General features: G+C 41.4%; 2 protein-coding genes across 3 annotated transcripts; one reads left to right on the top strand and one right to left on the bottom strand.

Moving 5' to 3' along the window:
* The first annotated feature begins 20 nt into the window (after positions 1 to 20).
* zgc:92313 (prostasin) lies at positions 21 to 9,563 on the top strand. Its single transcript, XM_028568071.1, has 6 exons — positions 21 to 394; positions 575 to 687; positions 860 to 939; positions 1,410 to 1,681; positions 2,492 to 2,652; positions 9,016 to 9,563. The coding sequence occupies exons 1-6, from the start codon at positions 346 to 348 to the stop codon at positions 9,268 to 9,270; spliced, it is 930 nt and encodes a 309-aa protein (XP_028423872.1). The 5' UTR covers positions 21 to 345; the 3' UTR covers positions 9,271 to 9,563.
* A 329-nt stretch (positions 9,564 to 9,892) lies between these two features.
* On the bottom strand, positions 9,893 to 17,065 carry mapk7 (mitogen-activated protein kinase 7). 2 transcript variants are annotated; one of them, XM_028567836.1, is made up of 7 exons: positions 16,943 to 17,065; positions 15,244 to 15,524; positions 14,921 to 15,086; positions 12,898 to 14,450; positions 11,692 to 12,806; positions 11,277 to 11,407; positions 9,893 to 10,241 (listed from the first exon to the last, which is right to left on the bottom strand). In XM_028567836.1, exons 2-7 carry the CDS (start codon positions 15,518 to 15,520, stop codon positions 10,094 to 10,096), a joined length of 3,390 nt encoding a protein of 1,129 aa, XP_028423637.1. In that variant the 5' UTR covers positions 15,521 to 15,524; positions 16,943 to 17,065; the 3' UTR covers positions 9,893 to 10,093. The 2 variants fall into 2 exon arrangements, with proteins under 2 accessions (XP_028423637.1, XP_028423638.1); XM_028567837.1 differs by lacking the exon at positions 16,943 to 17,065 and adding an exon at positions 16,830 to 16,931.
* Between the last annotated feature and the right edge of the window lie 543 nt (positions 17,066 to 17,608).

Genomic DNA, 17,608 nt, shown 5'->3' with positions numbered 1-17,608 from the left:
TTGGCTCAGGTGGCTCAGGAGGGCGAGACCAGAGTTTTGATTGGGTGTTGTTGAGTGCACAGGTAGCCATCTGTTTTGGGATCGAGGCTCTATAGAGATTTTGTACTCGAAACCTTATTCGGTAAGAACTATTTTAGGGGATTTTGTCGACGCTAAAACGCACGGAGAAGTAACTTCTTTTCTGAAGGCTACTGCTCGAGTTTCCGTCACAACAGAAGCAGAAGAGGTATTAGAAAGACGGACGTAACGGTATAGATAAAAAAGATTTGTCCTGACTTCAGAGAACGTTGTTGGCTCTGCTGCAGTAGTTGCTGAAACGGAACTTGTGCCGCGAAACCTCACAAAATGTCGCCGAAATTACATCTTCATGCTATTATTTTTTGGTGCGTAACAGGTGAGTAGGCTATCAAGCGTCCCTTGCTATCGGCATGTCTGTTTCGTCCACCTGTAAAACATACTTTGTGCACTCTAGCACAAAGTTCAATTCAATTATAACCGAATTTGTGTGTCATAGTGTAAGAATCAGCTGCATCGGTCAGAGTGAAACCTAAATGTAATTTATGTTTACATTTAGGTATTTTGGCTTCGTACGCGCAAGAATGTGGCCGACCACACATAGTGGAGAGCAGGATTGTGGGCGGGACGGACGCTACAGAGGGCGAGTGGCCGTGGCAGGTTGATATACAGGTAGGGCCCTGTGAAAAACCTTCAGCCATGTAATATTCTTTCTATTTGTTCTGCCTGTAGGTAATCTGTGTGGTTTAGTCTATGTCTTGCTTATCAAACTGACCTGCTGAGAGAGGGATTTGCTTGTGATGCTGAGGTGACTCACTGTTTTTCTCCCCCCTTCGGCCTCCAGACAGAGAAGAGTGGTCATATCTGTGGAGGCTCCATCATCACAGAGAGCTGGGTCCTATCGGCCGCTCATTGTTTCCCCGAGTAAGAAACTCTGTTTTCACTCCGCTATAAATCTGCAGGTGAACTCACAGCTGCCCATCAACCCACAGACTCTTTACCTCTTTTGTAAGCCGTCTGAGACATTTTATGGGAATTATTGGCAATGGCTGCTATAGTTTTGCTAAAGCCTTTCAGGGAAATATTGTTTTTCAAGCAAAATGTGTTTAATATCCTTTTACCGATACAGGAAACATACCTCCATCATATTCAATATCTAATAGATTCTTTCAAATTTTCATTGCTCACCAAGTCTTATAGACAACTATCCCCAAATCATGAAGACTGTTGGTCTTTCATTTGATTCATTACGTTTTACTAGATGACTGTCTAAGGACCATAATGGTGTTAATAAAGTGAGTGCAAATGTGGAGAACCTTTTCTTCTTTCTAGATTATGGTAAACATCAAGCCCATTTCGTAGGTGTCATTCGGTATTCCTCCATCTTTTTTCAGTCCATCCGATGTGAGATCTTACATCATCTACGTTGGCCGGTACCAGCTTAATGCCTACAACAAGTACATGTCAACGTATCGTGTGAGCCAGGTGGTGATCCCATCCGGTTACAATGAGCCTCACAATGGGAAGGATTTGGCGTTGGTAAAGCTGTCCAGTTCAGTAACCTGGTCACAATATGTCCTTCCCATCTGCTTGCCTGCCTCTGGCACCCTGTTTCCAAGTGGCATGCAGTGCCATGTCACAGGCTGGGGGAACATCCGGGATGATGGTAAGGCTTGCTAAATTCTTCACATCATCTTAGCATGTGTGCAGATAACTTTTTTATTCAGCAGTTAAATGTTTTACAAGTCCCTAAAAGGCCCTTTTATTTTTCTTGGACTCTGGCATGCAAATTAATGATCATGTCCAAGTGTATAAAAAAGATTATGAAGGATTTAAAGGAATAGAAAAAAGTGTAGGTCAGTGTCTCAAAAACGTTATATGGTTGGCAGAAATACATTTTTAATGAGGTACTCTCTGTTTCCTATAGGTATCATTTACAGTTTTTCTTTAGCAGAGCGTGAAACAGAAACTGGAAACCAGTCCGTAACAAGCTGGGTTATAATATTTAAATATTTATAATATAACTTAAGTTTATTGACTTTCAGTGGAATCGTGATATAATAAGACTGTTAGTTAATGTTGTTGTCAAATTAATCATTCTAATCAAGCTTGTGTTTCACCCACTTATCTGATGCAGTATGGAACACACTCATCAATTTGTAATTGTATGTGTATTACTGCATACATTTGCCATAGTGATATATTGTCATTAATTATTATAATATTGATTTCAGGCCTAGAAATGTTTCCTCCGATCAGTGTAATATATTTTTAATGGTGACAATTTATTCTATTCCATAGCTTTAGTAGATCAATATGCGTAAGACAACAGATTTGCACCTACAATAATTTAATTCAGTGCAAATGTATATAGTAGCAAAAAAAAAAAAGCTTACTTACTGTTTAGTTGCAGAAATTAAGAAGTCTGACACTCCTTTTGTTCTTCATCCTCCATCTGTCCCTGTATTCTCCTCAGTGCCTCTGCCAGGGGTCGGGACTCTGCAGAAAGTGCAGGTGCCAATCATTTCCCAGAGTTCATGTCAGGAGATGTACCAGACAAACCCAACAGAGCAGGTGGACATCCTGTATGACATGATCTGTGCTGGATACCAGAAGGGCGGCATGGACTCCTGCCAGGTACTGTTGGATCAGCTGTTTGTGCTGCTGTGTTTACATTCACAAATACACACAGCAAAACAAGAAGCTGAATTAAAAATAACTTTGATTGCTACTTTTCCCGACCCTACCCGAGCTCGTGCACTTTGTTTCATTAACTGTAATTATGAGCCCGAGCCCGATTTTAAACCAGACAATTTTTTTAATACGTGGGCTATTATAACTGACATTCTCAACTACAATTCCGAGTTGTTTGAATTGCAGAAATCTGTTTAGAATTATCTTAACAAGAACGGAGCATGTAAACTGTGTTGTTTGTTTATTCAGAATGGAATGGATTGCAAATGGATCCGAATGAAGAAACGCAAAAAAAAAGAAAACTCGACCCTAGCTCCCTCCCTCAGCCGAATAGTGTGGGTAACAGATCAAGGCAGCAACAAATCAAAGCCCTGGAACCATATAGGAGACTTTATTGTCTTGATCACCTAATTAATACTGTCCTTCGCCATGGTCTGCATGCCGACGCACTGGCCGCACTACCCAGAGCTACGGGAGAAGCTTTCTCCCCACTCAATTATGCTAATAAAGTAGCCTAATGATTAAAAAAAACACAAATGCTTGATCAAGGGCCCAGCCTGAGGATAGTGGCGGAAAATATCGGCGGCTCGGGCAGAGAATCTGAACTCTACAAGTTTGTAAGACCTTCCTTTGAGCACTTTGATTAGCCCACATCAAGATGTTGGGTCTGGGAACTCCCCATTGGCAGGGCTCAACCCGAGGGGCAGGATAAACTGTTGTCTTTCAAATTCCCTCTGCACGTAATATGATAGCGCTACAACCAACCAGAGCAACTCTAGTTGATAGATTAAACTTTTGCCGTATCCGGTCAACTAAAACTCCAAACACATCTTCCTTTTTTAAGAATGACTTCAGTGCTTAACTCCCAAGTCTTCCAGAGTCGCGGCCAAAGCCGATTCCATAGACCGCTGTCCGCCAGCAGCAGCCATCATCTTTGTTTTCAAGTAGTAGGGAATTCACGCGGAAGCGTCGCAACTCTGCCGTCCTTATGTTAAGCCTGCCCACCAACTCTATACACGATGTGATTGGCCTGACTAGAGTTTGGTTTTTCCAGCTTGCAAGCTGATATCGGGTGATGATTCAGAAATGATGTTGGGAGACCTCAAAGATGACGACCAGTCCGATGATTACAAATCAAGTGCAGCTTTATTCAAACAGTGAACAAACTTTCATGACACTGGAACAACCATGAGCATACAGACACGTCTGCCCAAAGATGAACCACATGTACATCATAGTGAATACCTTTTAAACACTTTTTGTGCTTACACAGCATGAGACATCTATTTCAGTTGGAACAGTTTACTCTTAAACTACACCTTTTTATGGCACGTGCTCCTAATAGATTCTCACATTCCTGGCTCCAATTCCTCTGTGTGAAAGTTGTGCCCATTCTAAGCTAGGTTTTACTGTGAGACCATATCATCTTAAACTGACTGGTCTCTAGAAAGTCCTTAGAATAGATAAGATACATTCAAACGTCTGCTTTTTTTTTTTTAGCATGGTTGAGATACAGTCTAACATGCAATATACTGTGATAGGAAACAATCTTAGCATATGGAATACACATTAAATGATGATTATATAAGAATATATTAGTTACAGAGTATATAAAATAATAACAATGCTTAATCATGGCAGAGGCGAAAACCTGGTGGCTGTTTCTTTACCAGGACAAAATTCCTCTGCGATCCCCTCATTAAAATACTGCCAGCCAAATCTTTGGGGCGACCACATTATTCTTTGTCATGATAGCATGGTTCTAAACTTATCCCTCATCGTTTCCTACATGATCTTGACCCTGTTACATTGAATTTCTCCTGCACATCTTTTAATCCACCTGTCCCATGGGACCTTCATCAGAACTGGATGTAGAAGTATCAGACAATGAAGATGCAAACCTAGGTCTCCGTCGATTAGCTGAGTGGACATGCACATGATTAACCGGATTCTGTACCATTGAAATGTTAGTAACAGACTTTAGTATTAAATTCCTCAAGATTGGAAAACAACATCCTAACACGAAAATGACAACCAGGAAGATTAGTAGGACTGGAGCAATAATTCCTATCATCCATGCAACGATGGAATTGTTAGTGAACAGTCTCGTCATCCATTCAAGTCCTCTTCCTGTCTCTGCATACTTTCCTCCTGTAGCGTGTGCCTCTTTATTGGTTCTAACAATGCCTTCTTGAATCTCTTTGAGATTTTTTAATGCAACTGACAAATTTCCTAATCCTTCAGATTTTGCTGGTAAGTATGTACAACAATCCGTATCAATTAAAGCACACACTCTGCCTTGAGCAGCTGTGATTGTATCGAGTGCTAAACGATTTTCGATTGTGAATTGTCTAATAAGGGCAACTTCTGCACTTAATGATTGAAACCCTAACGCAGTAGCATTTGCTAGGTTAACCACGTCCCTTCTTGTTAATGCTATCAGGAAATGATTGTCATATATTAACTCTGTATTCCAAAATAGAGTTTTGAAATACATTTGGGAATGCGAAAAAATCCTATAGTCGTCGTCTAACGCGTAATATTTTTCTGCTAATCCTGTCTGATCTTTTTGTAGATGAATGTAACCCGTAACGTCGGAAACCTCCCGCTTCTCCTTCTTCCAACTGTGGTTTCCTTTCCTGAGTTCTACAGGTTCTACGATGTAAATTAGTTCATTCATCGTGCAAACTCCACAACGACCTATAAAATTTCTGGGAAGAAAAGTCCAAATGTTTCTCCCACAACACCAAAAAAATCCAGGAATTGTGATTGTTCCTAAAACTGCGATTCTTCGGTACTCATTAGGTTCCCCTAATATTTTAATACACTGCTGTTCAGGAATTTCTCCCATACTCTCCCCTTTTCCATGCTTCCCATCTTTTCCCTGACCTTCAATGCATATGTCGAAGATAGCTGATTCATTATGTATCGCTGAAACCTGAGAAGATTGTTTTGACAAATCAAGGGGCATATCTAACACATATTTCTTATAGAATCCAAAACATCCCTCCAATGGTGGTTCGTACCCTGAAACCTTGATCGTTGTATTATATTTACGGTTAATCTCCTTATTTTTTCCAGTTCTCCCTGTTATGTGTGAATACATAGTATACACTCTACCATGCCTGACACCCTCTTTTCCACTCGGTATCAGCGTACGCGCTCCCTCGTGAAGTAATAGTCGTCTTATCGCAATGACTGTACTCTGTCTACTCGCTCTCTGTCCCACACCTAGGCCCATTAGTGGATGTGTCTGTAGTACGAATTGTAACATCATCATGCAGCGTGCTGGAATGCCATCATGACCCTTTAACGGTACTGCTACGTTATTGAACAACTGATTCGTTGATTGCGACATTACTGCACACGCATAGCAAGAGTTTGAAGTAACTTTCCTAACTTTTCTGGTTATATATTGATACCATAAATTGGAAGTAATGTGTTGCATTTCTTTTTCCCAAAAATCAAGCTTACCTACAACCATATCTTGTTCATTCTCCTGTACCATGGCTGCTGTCTCCAATTCCCCCTCTGTCTCACTCTCTGTATCCAGTTTTACCCTCAATGTCTTCTACCTTGGCTAACCCTGGATCATATTTTACCTCGATTACATCAATTTGTGTGAGACCTGAATCAGTTTTGTCCTCTCTTGCACTCCAATATGGAGAACAGCGACCTTTCCAATGGGTTGGCAGATACGTAAGTACTTCCTCCCAGCATAACCATCTAAGATGATTAGTAGCAGGGACTAAAATATCTCCCTCTATATAAGTTATTCTTGGACACATCAATGTGGATCCCACGATATGCTTACGTAATCCCCCTACTGCCTGTATACATGTTAATGGCAATCCCCTTTTTCCTGATTCCCATACCGATTGTGGCAACAATTTTTCTAACACTTTCGCGTTTGACTGTACAAAGAAATTTGGAAGGAAGCTTTTCCATAGGTCATTACAAAACTCGGGCGTTGGAATATATTTTGCTAGGACTTTAGGCTTCCCTACAATTACCTCATCAGTAGGTGACTCGTATTCAACCGTCATTCTTACTTCGTCGGCATTGATATAAGTAATATTAACGCTATTTATGTAAAACGCTCTTGTCGCATTTGTTCTCAAAGGAAGTAACATACATTGCATTTCGTTAGCCGTGAGTGGTGTGTTTTGGAATTTCTCCGAATCTACACTTTGTGCACTGCGTCTCATTTTGTCATCTTCCCCCATTTCACGCATGTCTCCTAAAAACTTGATGGTCATGTTAGTAACATCAATAACATCACATAAGGCTCGTGCATGAGTTTCTTGTCTTCTATGATCACACGAATCCTTGTTGTGTGCTGGAACTGGTGATATCATCACCAGTGTCTCAAGTTCCTGCTCCTGATTGACATTCCTTTGTGTGTGTATAGTCAACCAGGACAGTCCTCCAATCATCACAAAAATCAAAATAGCATAGTTAATCAGAGCTAGATTTCTCTTCACTCTTGTCTCTACCTTGAACCGGTCTATGAGGTCATAGTTGCTGCCTCTGGATCTGCTGGTGCTGCTCCTTCTGGATCCGCTGTTGCTGCTCCTGGCAGTACCTCTACCGATACCTCCAGCGTTGTTTCCGGAGATGTCTCCGACACTTCCTCTGGCGCTGCTTCCAGCATTGCCTCTGGTGCTCTCCTGACCCTGCTTGCATGGATCCATTGCGGTTGGCCCTTAACTTTAACAGCTGTCCTCGTCACCAGCAACACCTGCGTAGGCGGTCCGTATCGCGGCTCCCCTGCCGTTGGCTTGAGACTCCTTACTAGGACGTAGTCTCCTGGCTGGAATGGATGAGTTGCGTCCTCCCCTGGCTCCGGGAGTCTGTCAATCACCTGTTTGGAAAACTCAGAAACAAAATTATATAAATTCTTGACATATTCTTGTTGACCTTCTTGTAATCCTGTTAGATTTACCACGGACTCTTTGTCCATTAACGCACCTAATGCAAATGGTCTGGCCATTAAAATCTCATGAGGCGAAAGACCAGTTGTTTTATTAGGCATCGCTCTCATTGACATTAAAATCAAAGGTAATGCTTCGACCCAATTCATTGTTTTTGACATCTGTAATTTAGTCAATTTATCCTTAATGGTCCGATTGGTCCGCTCAACCTGTCCTGAACTCTGCGGATGATATGGGATGTGAAATGCCCATTTTATCCCTAATGCCGCAGACAACAATTTGGTGACTCTAGCTGTAAACGCTGGTCCATTGTCTGAATCAATTTGACATGGCACACCGAACCGTGGAATAATATGTTCCATCAAACATTTAACAACTGTTTGTGCATCTTCCTTCCTCATCGGAAATGCTTCAGGCCATTTAGAAAATCTATCTACAATGACTAGAAGATATAAATATCCTTTGAATCTCTTCATATGTGTATAGTCAATTTGCAAATATTGAAATGGACCTTTAGATGGAACTAAATGTTCATGTTTTGGAGCTCTGAGGTCCGGATTACACCTAGCGCATATAAGACATCTTCTTACAAATTCCCTTGCATAGTTTTCCAAACCTACTGCAAAGAAAATCTTTGAAATATACTTGATAATTCCCTCTGTGCCTATATGAGTAATTCCATTAACAAATTTTAACACTGCGTCAAATGAAACTTTTGGCAATGCAATTCTGCCATCCACAGATTTCCATAAACCTTCATCTTGAATGCATCCTTTCTGCTTCCATCTTTTAATCTCAGTGTCTAATGCTTGTTTCTGAAATTCCAACAAATCAGTTTTAGTAAAGGGTGGATCTGTGACTTGTGTATATGTTCCTATCTCTTTTAGCCAGGGTGGAAACACTGAATCCCCCCCAGCTTTCTTTGCGCACTCATCAGCAAAATTATTACCCATTGCAACCCTTGATCCATCCCTTGCATGACCCTGACATTTTACAATAGCTATCTCTAGGGGTAAAATCATTGCAGCTAACAATTCCTTGATCAAGTCAGCATGCTGTATCGGCTTACCTCCTGTAGTAACAAATCCCCTATTTTCCCATATCTTACTAAAATCATGAGCGGCTGAAAATGCATATTTACTATCGGTATATATTGTAACCCGTTTATTCTCAGCCAACACACAAGCTCGTGTTAAAGCAATCAACTCTGCAGCCTGTGCTGACCTTACACAAGCCAACAGAGTTGCTAGACTGATCCTGGCTGCAAATTACATTTGTTGCCGCTAGGGTGTGTCTAGATTTCTAGGCTACACTTCGATACCTCCCAGTGGTGAAAACTGAGTGAATAGTTTTTTTTGTGTTGTCTTTTCAGGGTGATTCAGGAGGGCCTCTTGTCTGCCAGATGGAAAATGGGACCTGGGTGCAGGCTGGCGTGGTGAGTTTTGGACTTGGCTGTGCTCACCAAAACCAGCCAGGTGTGTATGCCAGACTGACCACCTTCTCAAGCTTCATTGAAAACACGGTACCAGAGATCAAGCTGTATGGCCGAGCAAATTGGAACTGGTGTGGGAGGGCTGCCATGTTGGTCAGTTGTCTGTCCTCTCTACTGATCCTGCTTCAGAGGTAGAACACTTCTGACAACTGGGTTTGGGAGATGAAACGCAAATGGAGATTTATGTCTGACTTCCATCCAAAGTTATCCTGAATAGTACAACTGGTGATGTGCACATGAAGCCATATTGAACAAGAAATGTGATGTAATCTTACTTTTTTTTTTTTAACTATAACTGTGCATTATGATGTCAGAGTAAAATAAGTTTTGATAGGTTTGTATTTTAATCACAATTATGAACTAAATAATATGTTCTGTATTTTAAATAAATTTATTTGATTCTTAAAATCAGGTCAGTGCTCTGTTCAACTTCTGATAGCTGAGTTTGGAAATGTTCTACAAGTATCGTGTTGCTCATTGATCAAAACTTGTCTTTTTAAAGCTTTCTGCTTTTATATCCCACTCTATTACAACCACTTTACAACTGAAAGTACGAAAGCTGTCGCCTTTTTTGAAATAACTTGTTTTTTGGAACAAATATTACCTCATTTTGTAGTGCACATTTCTGAAATGCAAATTATTTCAAATGTTTCTTTCAAATGCATTAAGGTAACTTTTAAATGGCTTTCCTCACAAAGAACCAACTTAATCTCAGTTTAAATTACTCATTTTTACTGTAGTTAGTTCAGATCCAGAGACAGGTGATGACAGTTTTCTTTATTATTAAAAAAAAGCGCAGCATGTCATAACGGTAAAAAAGACTGCTTGGTAGTGTCTAGTAAAAAAAGCTAGCTTTTAAATTAATTTGATTAAGTCTTCACTCAAGGTTTTCATGCTTAAAAACATCTAACATTTACACAAATCCAAGTCTTGTCTTTTAAATTCCAGGCAGGGAAGGTCAGGCATCAGGGGGAATGGTATCAGAGAGGATCATGGGAGAGCCGAGTTGCAACTCCTGCTGCAGCGATTCCAGATCAGCTGGAGTCATGCGGTGCACCTCGCTCCAGTCAGATAACAGGGATGCCGAGAGTGGGGCCGAATCGTAACTGATGACCGAGAAAGATAAGATAGAAAGCATTAAGAGTGGACCTCTTATGTCATACAAACCAAAGAGTGTGCGCGCCAACACTAAAAGTCAAAATTGTCCTGAAAACTACATATGAATGTCTGCAGCGCACTTTGAAAGTCCCCCTCCACTCAAGTGTGTTTTGTCACTTTAATGTCTGACCTTCACTGTGCAGAATGATGCATGTGCAGAGTTTGACACTAGAAGGCTGTTTTCACTTTCATCTGCTGAAAAGGGAAAGTTTCTCTGAGCTCACCTTAAATCTGGGTTGATGGCGTGTACATACGAGAGAATCACTACTAGTTTGGAAGCCAATCATGGTCCTGTGCGATGTGGAAACGTTTTAGACTTTTTACTTTTTGGCAAAGAAGGAGACATCTTGTATCCAGTAGTTAAACTTTTGAAATGAGAATTATTTGCATTTTCATAGATTCTGGATGTTTTAATGATGGACAATGAGTCAATGTCGTTTTAAGAAAATTCATATCGGACACAAATCATTATCTCAAGCCTCAGCAGATACAGACCCCACCACACACCTCTACTGGGTCATAAGTTATAATTGAGAGGGATTTCTTAGTCCACACAGCTTTTTTGGGAAAGTCCGTTACATATAGCTTTTTTTAAAGTAAGTTCTGGTGTTTATACTTGGTGGTTCGACATGCATCATCCAACTAACTTGAGGATCAATTACAGCGACTAATAAGGTAATAATTATGGTTTTTAATATACACATAGGCATGGCATGTGAGCACTTGGAATTTGATTATTCTGCTGCATTCATGTGTTAAAACATCACAAATGAAACGGTAATGTAAAGCACACACAGCTGTGTAAGGTCTAATAGAATTTTAGCCATGGTTGACCCAGAACTATTGTGCAGCTGTAGAGCCATGTTTATTTAAACGATTACCAGATAATATTTTGAAATAAATGGGTAAAACTTAAGTAGAAAGCATGTGTTTTTTCCACTGTTAGACATTGGTTTGTTTGTGGGAGCAGTATTAGACCTTACCTGTCCCGGTCACAGTGTTGCAGATCTGTGAGAGACTGGTTGAGAAGATCATCCAGGTCAAAGCCCACGCCGTACCCAGCCCCGCTGCCTTTAGGGGTGACCGAGAACACCGGGGGTAAAACATCCTCTACCTGACATGAATAAAGGGGAAACATTGGGTCAACTGAACTCTGTATCCTTAACATTAGTTCAAGGCAAGCAGAAGATTGTGACATTTAAACCATATATATATATATATATATATATATATATATATATATATATATATATATATATGCACAAGAAAATGTTTTTGTATAGCGTCTATAATGAACACCAGGGCTCTGTCATTACATATACCTTCTCTCAGGTAATATGCTAGCTGCAATATTTTACAAGGAAGGCGCAACGCAGCAGAAGAAAACCTGAGACACACCTGTGACTTTGAGAGTTGCAGTGTTACTGTATGGATGTCGGGGGCAATGGAGGGCCCTTGCTGTCCAGTATCTGTGAATCCTAAGCTGGGATGAGGATGTGAGGGGACCCCTAAAGGCCCACAGATAGGGTTTGTGGTCTGTGGCCCACATTTCTCTCCTACAGAGGAACACAGCTTCTCCATCGGACCAGCACTTGCAGTCGAGGGGTTGGGGTGGGAGTTGAGGTTATTTTGGCGTCCGATATCCACATTTCCATTCATCTGTCTGGTGGCTAATGTTGGAGCTTTGGTCAAAAAACTGTCTAGAGGAAGTAGTTGCGACTGAGGTTGAGGGTCATGCTGGTTTTGACTTTGAGGTTGGAGCTGGGGCTGAAGAAAGCTCGACGGTTGAGGCTGCGTTTTCCTGTTTGGTTGTGGTTGTTGTGGTGGCCTCGTCTCTAATTGCTGCCCGTTCCAATTCCCCAAACAGTTAAAACCACTTTGTCTGTTGCTCTCACTGTGAGGTTTGAGCATGTTGTTCTTAAAGCCACTAGTGACTGTCATATCTATCCCTCCGCTTACAGCGACAACTATATCCGCCGAAGGTTTCCTCTGGCTCATGGAGAAATGTAATGATGGTTGCTGGGTGCTGGGAGGCTGGAACACGCCTGGCTGGTTAGGTTTAACTTGAGAGATTAACTGTTCATGAGACTGAATCTTCCTGGCCTCCTTGCCAATGTTATTGCTCAGTGCTCCTTGGGTGTTGTCACTGATAGCTACACCCCTGTGCGAGTTCACAGTACAGTCTTTACTCATTGCTCCATCGTTATTAGGAGTCTGAGATATCTCATTGCGGCTGTCCATCATTTTTGTCCAACGCTGCAAAAGGCTTTTGTCATCGTCACTCAGCAGAACCCCACCCAGCGAGTCCCCCTGCTTTCCCTCTCTTTTCTCTTTTTCCTTCATTTTCCGCTCCCTCTCTCTTGCTCGTTCCTGCCTCTTCCTTCTTTTCTCCTCTCTTTCGCGTTGACGCTCCTGGGCTGTGACAGGCCGACGCAAATCTGGAACAGAAGAAAGGGAGGACGACACACCTCCTCCTGTGCCAGCGTCAATGCCCAGCGCAGAGGTACCGCCATCTGCAATAAACGTACAAAATTCTGATAAAGGCTTTCTAAAAATGGCATGTAAATGATATACCGTAAGTGGATATGGAAATCATGAACTTACCACCCCTGGCTTTATTTCTGAGAGCTGATTTCAACAAAGCCGCTTTAAGTGCAGCTTTCGTATCCTCTGAAATAGCTCCTTCTTTTCTGGTTCCCTCTCCGGCACCTGGAGGAGGCCTGGCATTCTTGGACAGTGACTGTGAAAGAGACTGAGACAGTGACTGGGCCTGTGCCACCGAGAGACAAAGGGAAGGCACAGTGGTAGGTAGGGGTGTCATGGTCTGTGCTGGCGTGGCAGGAACAGAGGTGGGAGCCTGGGCCATGGACTGGCTCTGGGTGGCCTGAGTCAGAGGAGCCTGACTTCTGGTCAGCTGGTCCTGTACCTCACTGTCTCTCATTGTTTCTGATGGATTATCCTGACTAGACACGGGGGTTGTTAAATCTATAGTCTCTGGCTGACCGCTGTCTGAGTTGGCACTGGGCATGTCCACATCAACTGGGCCACTTTCGCTTTTAGAAAGAAGAGGCAAATTATGGGTTACTTGACACGGGGCAACTTCTAAAAGGGGCGCAGGCTTATTAAAGGTTTGCATCTGATTTCTATATGTGTTGTTCCCATCTGCTGGTGTGTGATCTTGCTGCTGTTGAGATTTCACTTCTCTCATTTGCTGTTGCTGTATCTGTGCTGCTTGTGAGTGTTGTGCCATTGGAACCAGTGTTGATTTGCTCATCTGAACAGTGGAGGGCTGAGCATTACACTGGTTACTGCTTTGTGCTGCAGCTCTGCCATTTGCCCTTGCCAAGGGCCTGAACTGCAGTCTTTGACGACAGCCCTGTTTGTTTTGATGAAAGTCCTGAATCTCCATCAGAATCGCCTCTTTAATTTGTTCCTTGTTTATTGGAAGCTTGTCAAATTCAAAGTCAAAAGCTGGCACGCAAATTGGCTCATCATCGGGGTCGTGATACTTGGACAGGTAAGGATGCTCCAGTGCTTGCGTCACACAGATTCTCTCACGAGGGTCAAAGCGCAACATGGCAACCAGCAGGTCCAAAGCCTCCGGTTCAGCTTGTGGGTACAGTTTGGCCAAAGGCACAGCAGACCGTGATGGAAGACTCTGAACATAGGAGCGTACTCTGTCAGCCCTAATAGTACTAATCAACCCCTCAGGAGGAGTGCCTAACACACCCAAAATGAGCGTGAGCTGGTGGACGTAGTGCTTCCCAGGAAAAAGCTGCTTACGCCCCAACATTTCTGCAAAGATGCAGCCCACAGACCACAAGTCAATGGCCAAACTATAGTGATTGAGAGACAGCAGGAGTTCAGGAGCACGGTACCATCGAGTTGCCACGTATTCAGTCATGAAGGAATGAGACTCCTCAGGGTGTGAACTTAGACCCCTTGCCATGCCAAAGTCACCAATTTTTAGCTCACAGTTCTCGTTCACTAGCAGGTTGGAGGGTTTGAGGTCGCGGTGGATTACGTTCGCAGAGTGCACATACTTCAGGCCACGGAGGAGCTGGTAAAGAAAGTAGCGTGTGTGCTCTGAGGTTAGCGTCTGGGAAGAGTGTATGATCTGGTGCAAGTCACTCTCCATCAGGTCCAGCACCACATACCTGCACACATGGGAAGGGGAAAAGTGAGATACGTGTGACATCAACTGAGCCATAAAGTATATCTTAATAGATTATTAGGATTGTGTCTCCATTACCAAACCTGTTTACTGCAATTTTCACTGATATAAACTAATACTTAAGGGATTTGTTTCATCTCCGTTTGAATTTGCCATATTTTAAATTTCAGTTTTTTCAGGTTAAAATTTTTGTAATTATACTTGAAGATTTTGGTTATTGATCAATATTACTGAATGCTTGTGATGGGTGAATAACATAACTAATCTAAGATACAAGTGAACATTGCCTCTGAGTTTATAACTTGGTGGAATGTTTGGTTGTTAAACATCCAATTATTTCATCCAAATCTTCAAAGTTTCCAGATATTAACTTCATCAATAAACGTAAGAGTTCTACAGACATTTCTAGCCTAAGGAGGAACCTTGTGCACCATGAAAATAAAAAGTACATACACAGACTTGAAGGCAGAATGAGGAAGGTTAGGCTGCAGGATGTCTTTGATGGCGATAATATTGTCATGTTTGAAGTGCTTGAGAATCTTCAGTTCTCGCAAAGTGCGTTTAGCATTTGTCAACACTTCAAAAGCATTGGAGATCTTCTTTATCGCCACCTGCTGGCCTGTGAAATGTTAATAAGCTCCAATGAAAAAGCGGCAGGACAGGGTGTACAACTGAGTTTGAATGACAATGTTAACTGATAATGAATTTCCACATTTACCAAATTGAGCATTGAGTACACACACAATTACTTTTTTTTTTCATCAAATCAGCCCTACCATTGTCCCTTCTCCTAGCAGACGAAACAACACCATAGGCCCCTGTGCCGATGGTTTCGATAACATCATACTCCTCTCCGACGTCGAACTTCACGTCCAGAGAGTGCGCTTTAAGCAAAGCCAAGTTTTTTGCTGTTGTGCTGGTGTCTGTGGTGCCTCCTGCTGCCTCGACTTCACGCTGGTTCTGGTTTTCTCTGCTTTTGTCGGTGGCCATTCTTTCAGGCGACATGGCCACAGGTTGACCATTTTTTCCGTCTCCTCCCTCCTTAGTTGACATTTTTCTGTAAATAATCAAAAATGGCAGAGTGAGATTTAATTAAAAAAAAGATATGTTCTATATAGTGATCACAGAATGGCAAATGTATGCAAAAGAATAATCAAACTTAAGTTCAAAGCAATGACATGTTGCACCATTATGCATTCAATTACTTATTTCATTAATTTCTAATTAATAATAATCTAATACATCATAAGATCATATATCATTCTGCTAAAAGTCAAGTCAATAAACAAAACTATTGAATTAATACCCTGCCCTAAATAGAATAAAAATAGCGAAACAGTCAATTAATTGTTTGGTTATTAAACAGAAAATTAATCTGCAACTATTTAGATAATCATATAATTGTTTCAATCACTTTTCAATCAAACATGCCAAACCATGGCAAAACAATAGCTGCTCAAATGTTTGTTTTCTTTGTCCAATTTGATAGTATACTGAATATAACTGGTATGGGGCTGTTGGTCTGACAAAACAGGCAATTTAAATGTTTAGGTTTTGGCTCTGCTTTGCTATTTTCTGACACTTAATAGCAATTATCTGAGGAAATGGGCAGACTAATTAATAGTTGGTATTGGCAGCACAAAATAAGTGTCAGTGTCTTTGACAAAACACTTAATAACCTAACCACATTTAACTACACCAACAGTCTTACGAACTAGATATCAGTATTATCCGATAAGGGTGGGAAAACATGTTATTTGCTTTAACAAAAACATACTGGTGCATTGCTGACTACTAGTAAAAAAAGAAGAAAGAAAAGAAAACCAGTGATTGTCCGGAGCCAAAAGACCAGAGCATAAAGACACTGATGTGAATCAAACAGTTAGCTAATATTTCACTTTCTTTGGAAGCCAACTTCCTTGTATCTAAGTGTAACTCCACTAAAGAGACTCCTCTCCCTGCCAGAGCTTCAGGACTCTTTTCTCCAAAAGTCAGTCAGCTACACAGATACAACTTAATGGTGATTAAGATGATGATTTGGCATTTGTTTTGTCAAGATATCGACTAAACAGAGGTGTTAGGTGCAACAAAGCATAACCAACACGCAATCCAGCAACTTCTCATCCATTAGGCCTGTCAGTCAGGTGGCCAAAACCTGTAGCTCAACGTCAAAAGACGGCTCTAGAAAACAGTTGGAGTCAGTTTACAAATATATAGCTAGACAGAGAGCAAACCTACACGGCGCTATCTTTAAGGAACCGCTAGTTTTTGTACTACAGCGTGGTTAAAATAAATAAATTACATGACAAAGACGCAGCCTTGACCACTGTTTGACGCAGGGGCGTAAGCTAACGTTAGTTACCTGAAGCTCGGGCTTTCTAGGAACGTAAACCGTTAACCCATGTCTTTTTCCGTTTATATTATCAAACGGGGAAACCTATAGAGCTGTTTCTAAGAGACGGAACATACTCTCACCTTTTAAACAACCCACAACATACGTAATCGTGTTTTTAATCCCGTAGTAGCGCGGCTATCTCTTGTTTTGGTCTGTCGCATCCTCGTATAGTTCCGTGTTGGGTTTGAGTGCCATGTAGCGGACCAACGAGGTGGGGCGACGTCCGAAATACCGTCCAATAGAAGTAGAGAACGTAGGGGAGGCGGGGCATTACGGCAGACAGTAGGGTCTCTGTTTTTTTGGATGGTGGTGACGCCGTTTTCCAGAATTTAATAATTTTAGGAGGGGCCAAATGTAGGCTACCTTTGTATGTATGATGGACTAAACTAACAACTTGTAAAATAAAACAGTAATAGTGTGTGTAGGCTAGTAGCACAACTACATGTTAATACTGCTATAGTAATAGGTTAAAAACCAACAACTGTTGCTGTAATTACACTGGAGCAGATAGATAGAAAAGAAAAATGGTAGAAAAGATAGACAGAGAGATAGTAGTAATATGATTAGACTAGTAGTAATCATGTAGATAGTCATTCTACAGAAACTGCCAGTTTTATGTCCCCAGGCTTTGAAGAAAGAAAACACTTTAATCATACTTTGTAGTCACATTTAATTTTCACATTTTGATAAAAGCATGTTCCTTGAATATGTATACCTATTTAAACCATGAATTGTACAATATTTGT

Source organism: Perca flavescens, chromosome 21 (assembly GCF_004354835.1).
Source record: "Perca flavescens isolate YP-PL-M2 chromosome 21, PFLA_1.0, whole genome shotgun sequence".
In the NCBI taxonomy this organism is placed as follows: domain Eukaryota; kingdom Metazoa; phylum Chordata; class Actinopteri; order Perciformes; family Percidae; genus Perca; species Perca flavescens.
Note: the sequence above shows the minus strand (reverse complement) of the source record. Positions and strands in the feature narration are given on the sequence as shown.

What these genes read in the sequence shown, in the direction of transcription:
- zgc:92313 (XM_028568071.1), top strand. Translation starts at nt 346, where the DNA reads ATGTCGCCGAAATTACATCTTCATGCTATTATTTTTTGGTGCGTAACA. An exon ending in GGGGAACATCCGGGATGATG is followed by an intron (nt 1,682 to 2,491) that starts GTAAGGCTTGCT and finishes TATTCTCCTCAG; the next exon opens with TGCCTCTGCCAGGGGTCGGG. An exon ending in GCGGCATGGACTCCTGCCAG is followed by an intron (nt 2,653 to 9,015) that starts GTACTGTTGGAT and finishes TTGTCTTTTCAG; the next exon opens with GGTGATTCAGGAGGGCCTCT.
- mapk7 (XM_028567836.1), bottom strand. Translation starts at nt 15,520, where the DNA reads ATGTCAACTAAGGAGGGAGGAGACGGAAAAAATGGTCAACCTGTGGCC. An exon ending in CATTCTGCCTTCAAGTCTGT is followed by an intron (nt 14,451 to 14,920) that starts GTATGTACTTTT and finishes CCATGTGTGCAG; the next exon opens with GTATGTGGTGCTGGACCTGA. An exon ending in CAGAAATAAAGCCAGGGGTG is followed by an intron (nt 12,807 to 12,897) that starts GTAAGTTCATGA and finishes CGTTTATTGCAG; the next exon opens with ATGGCGGTACCTCTGCGCTG.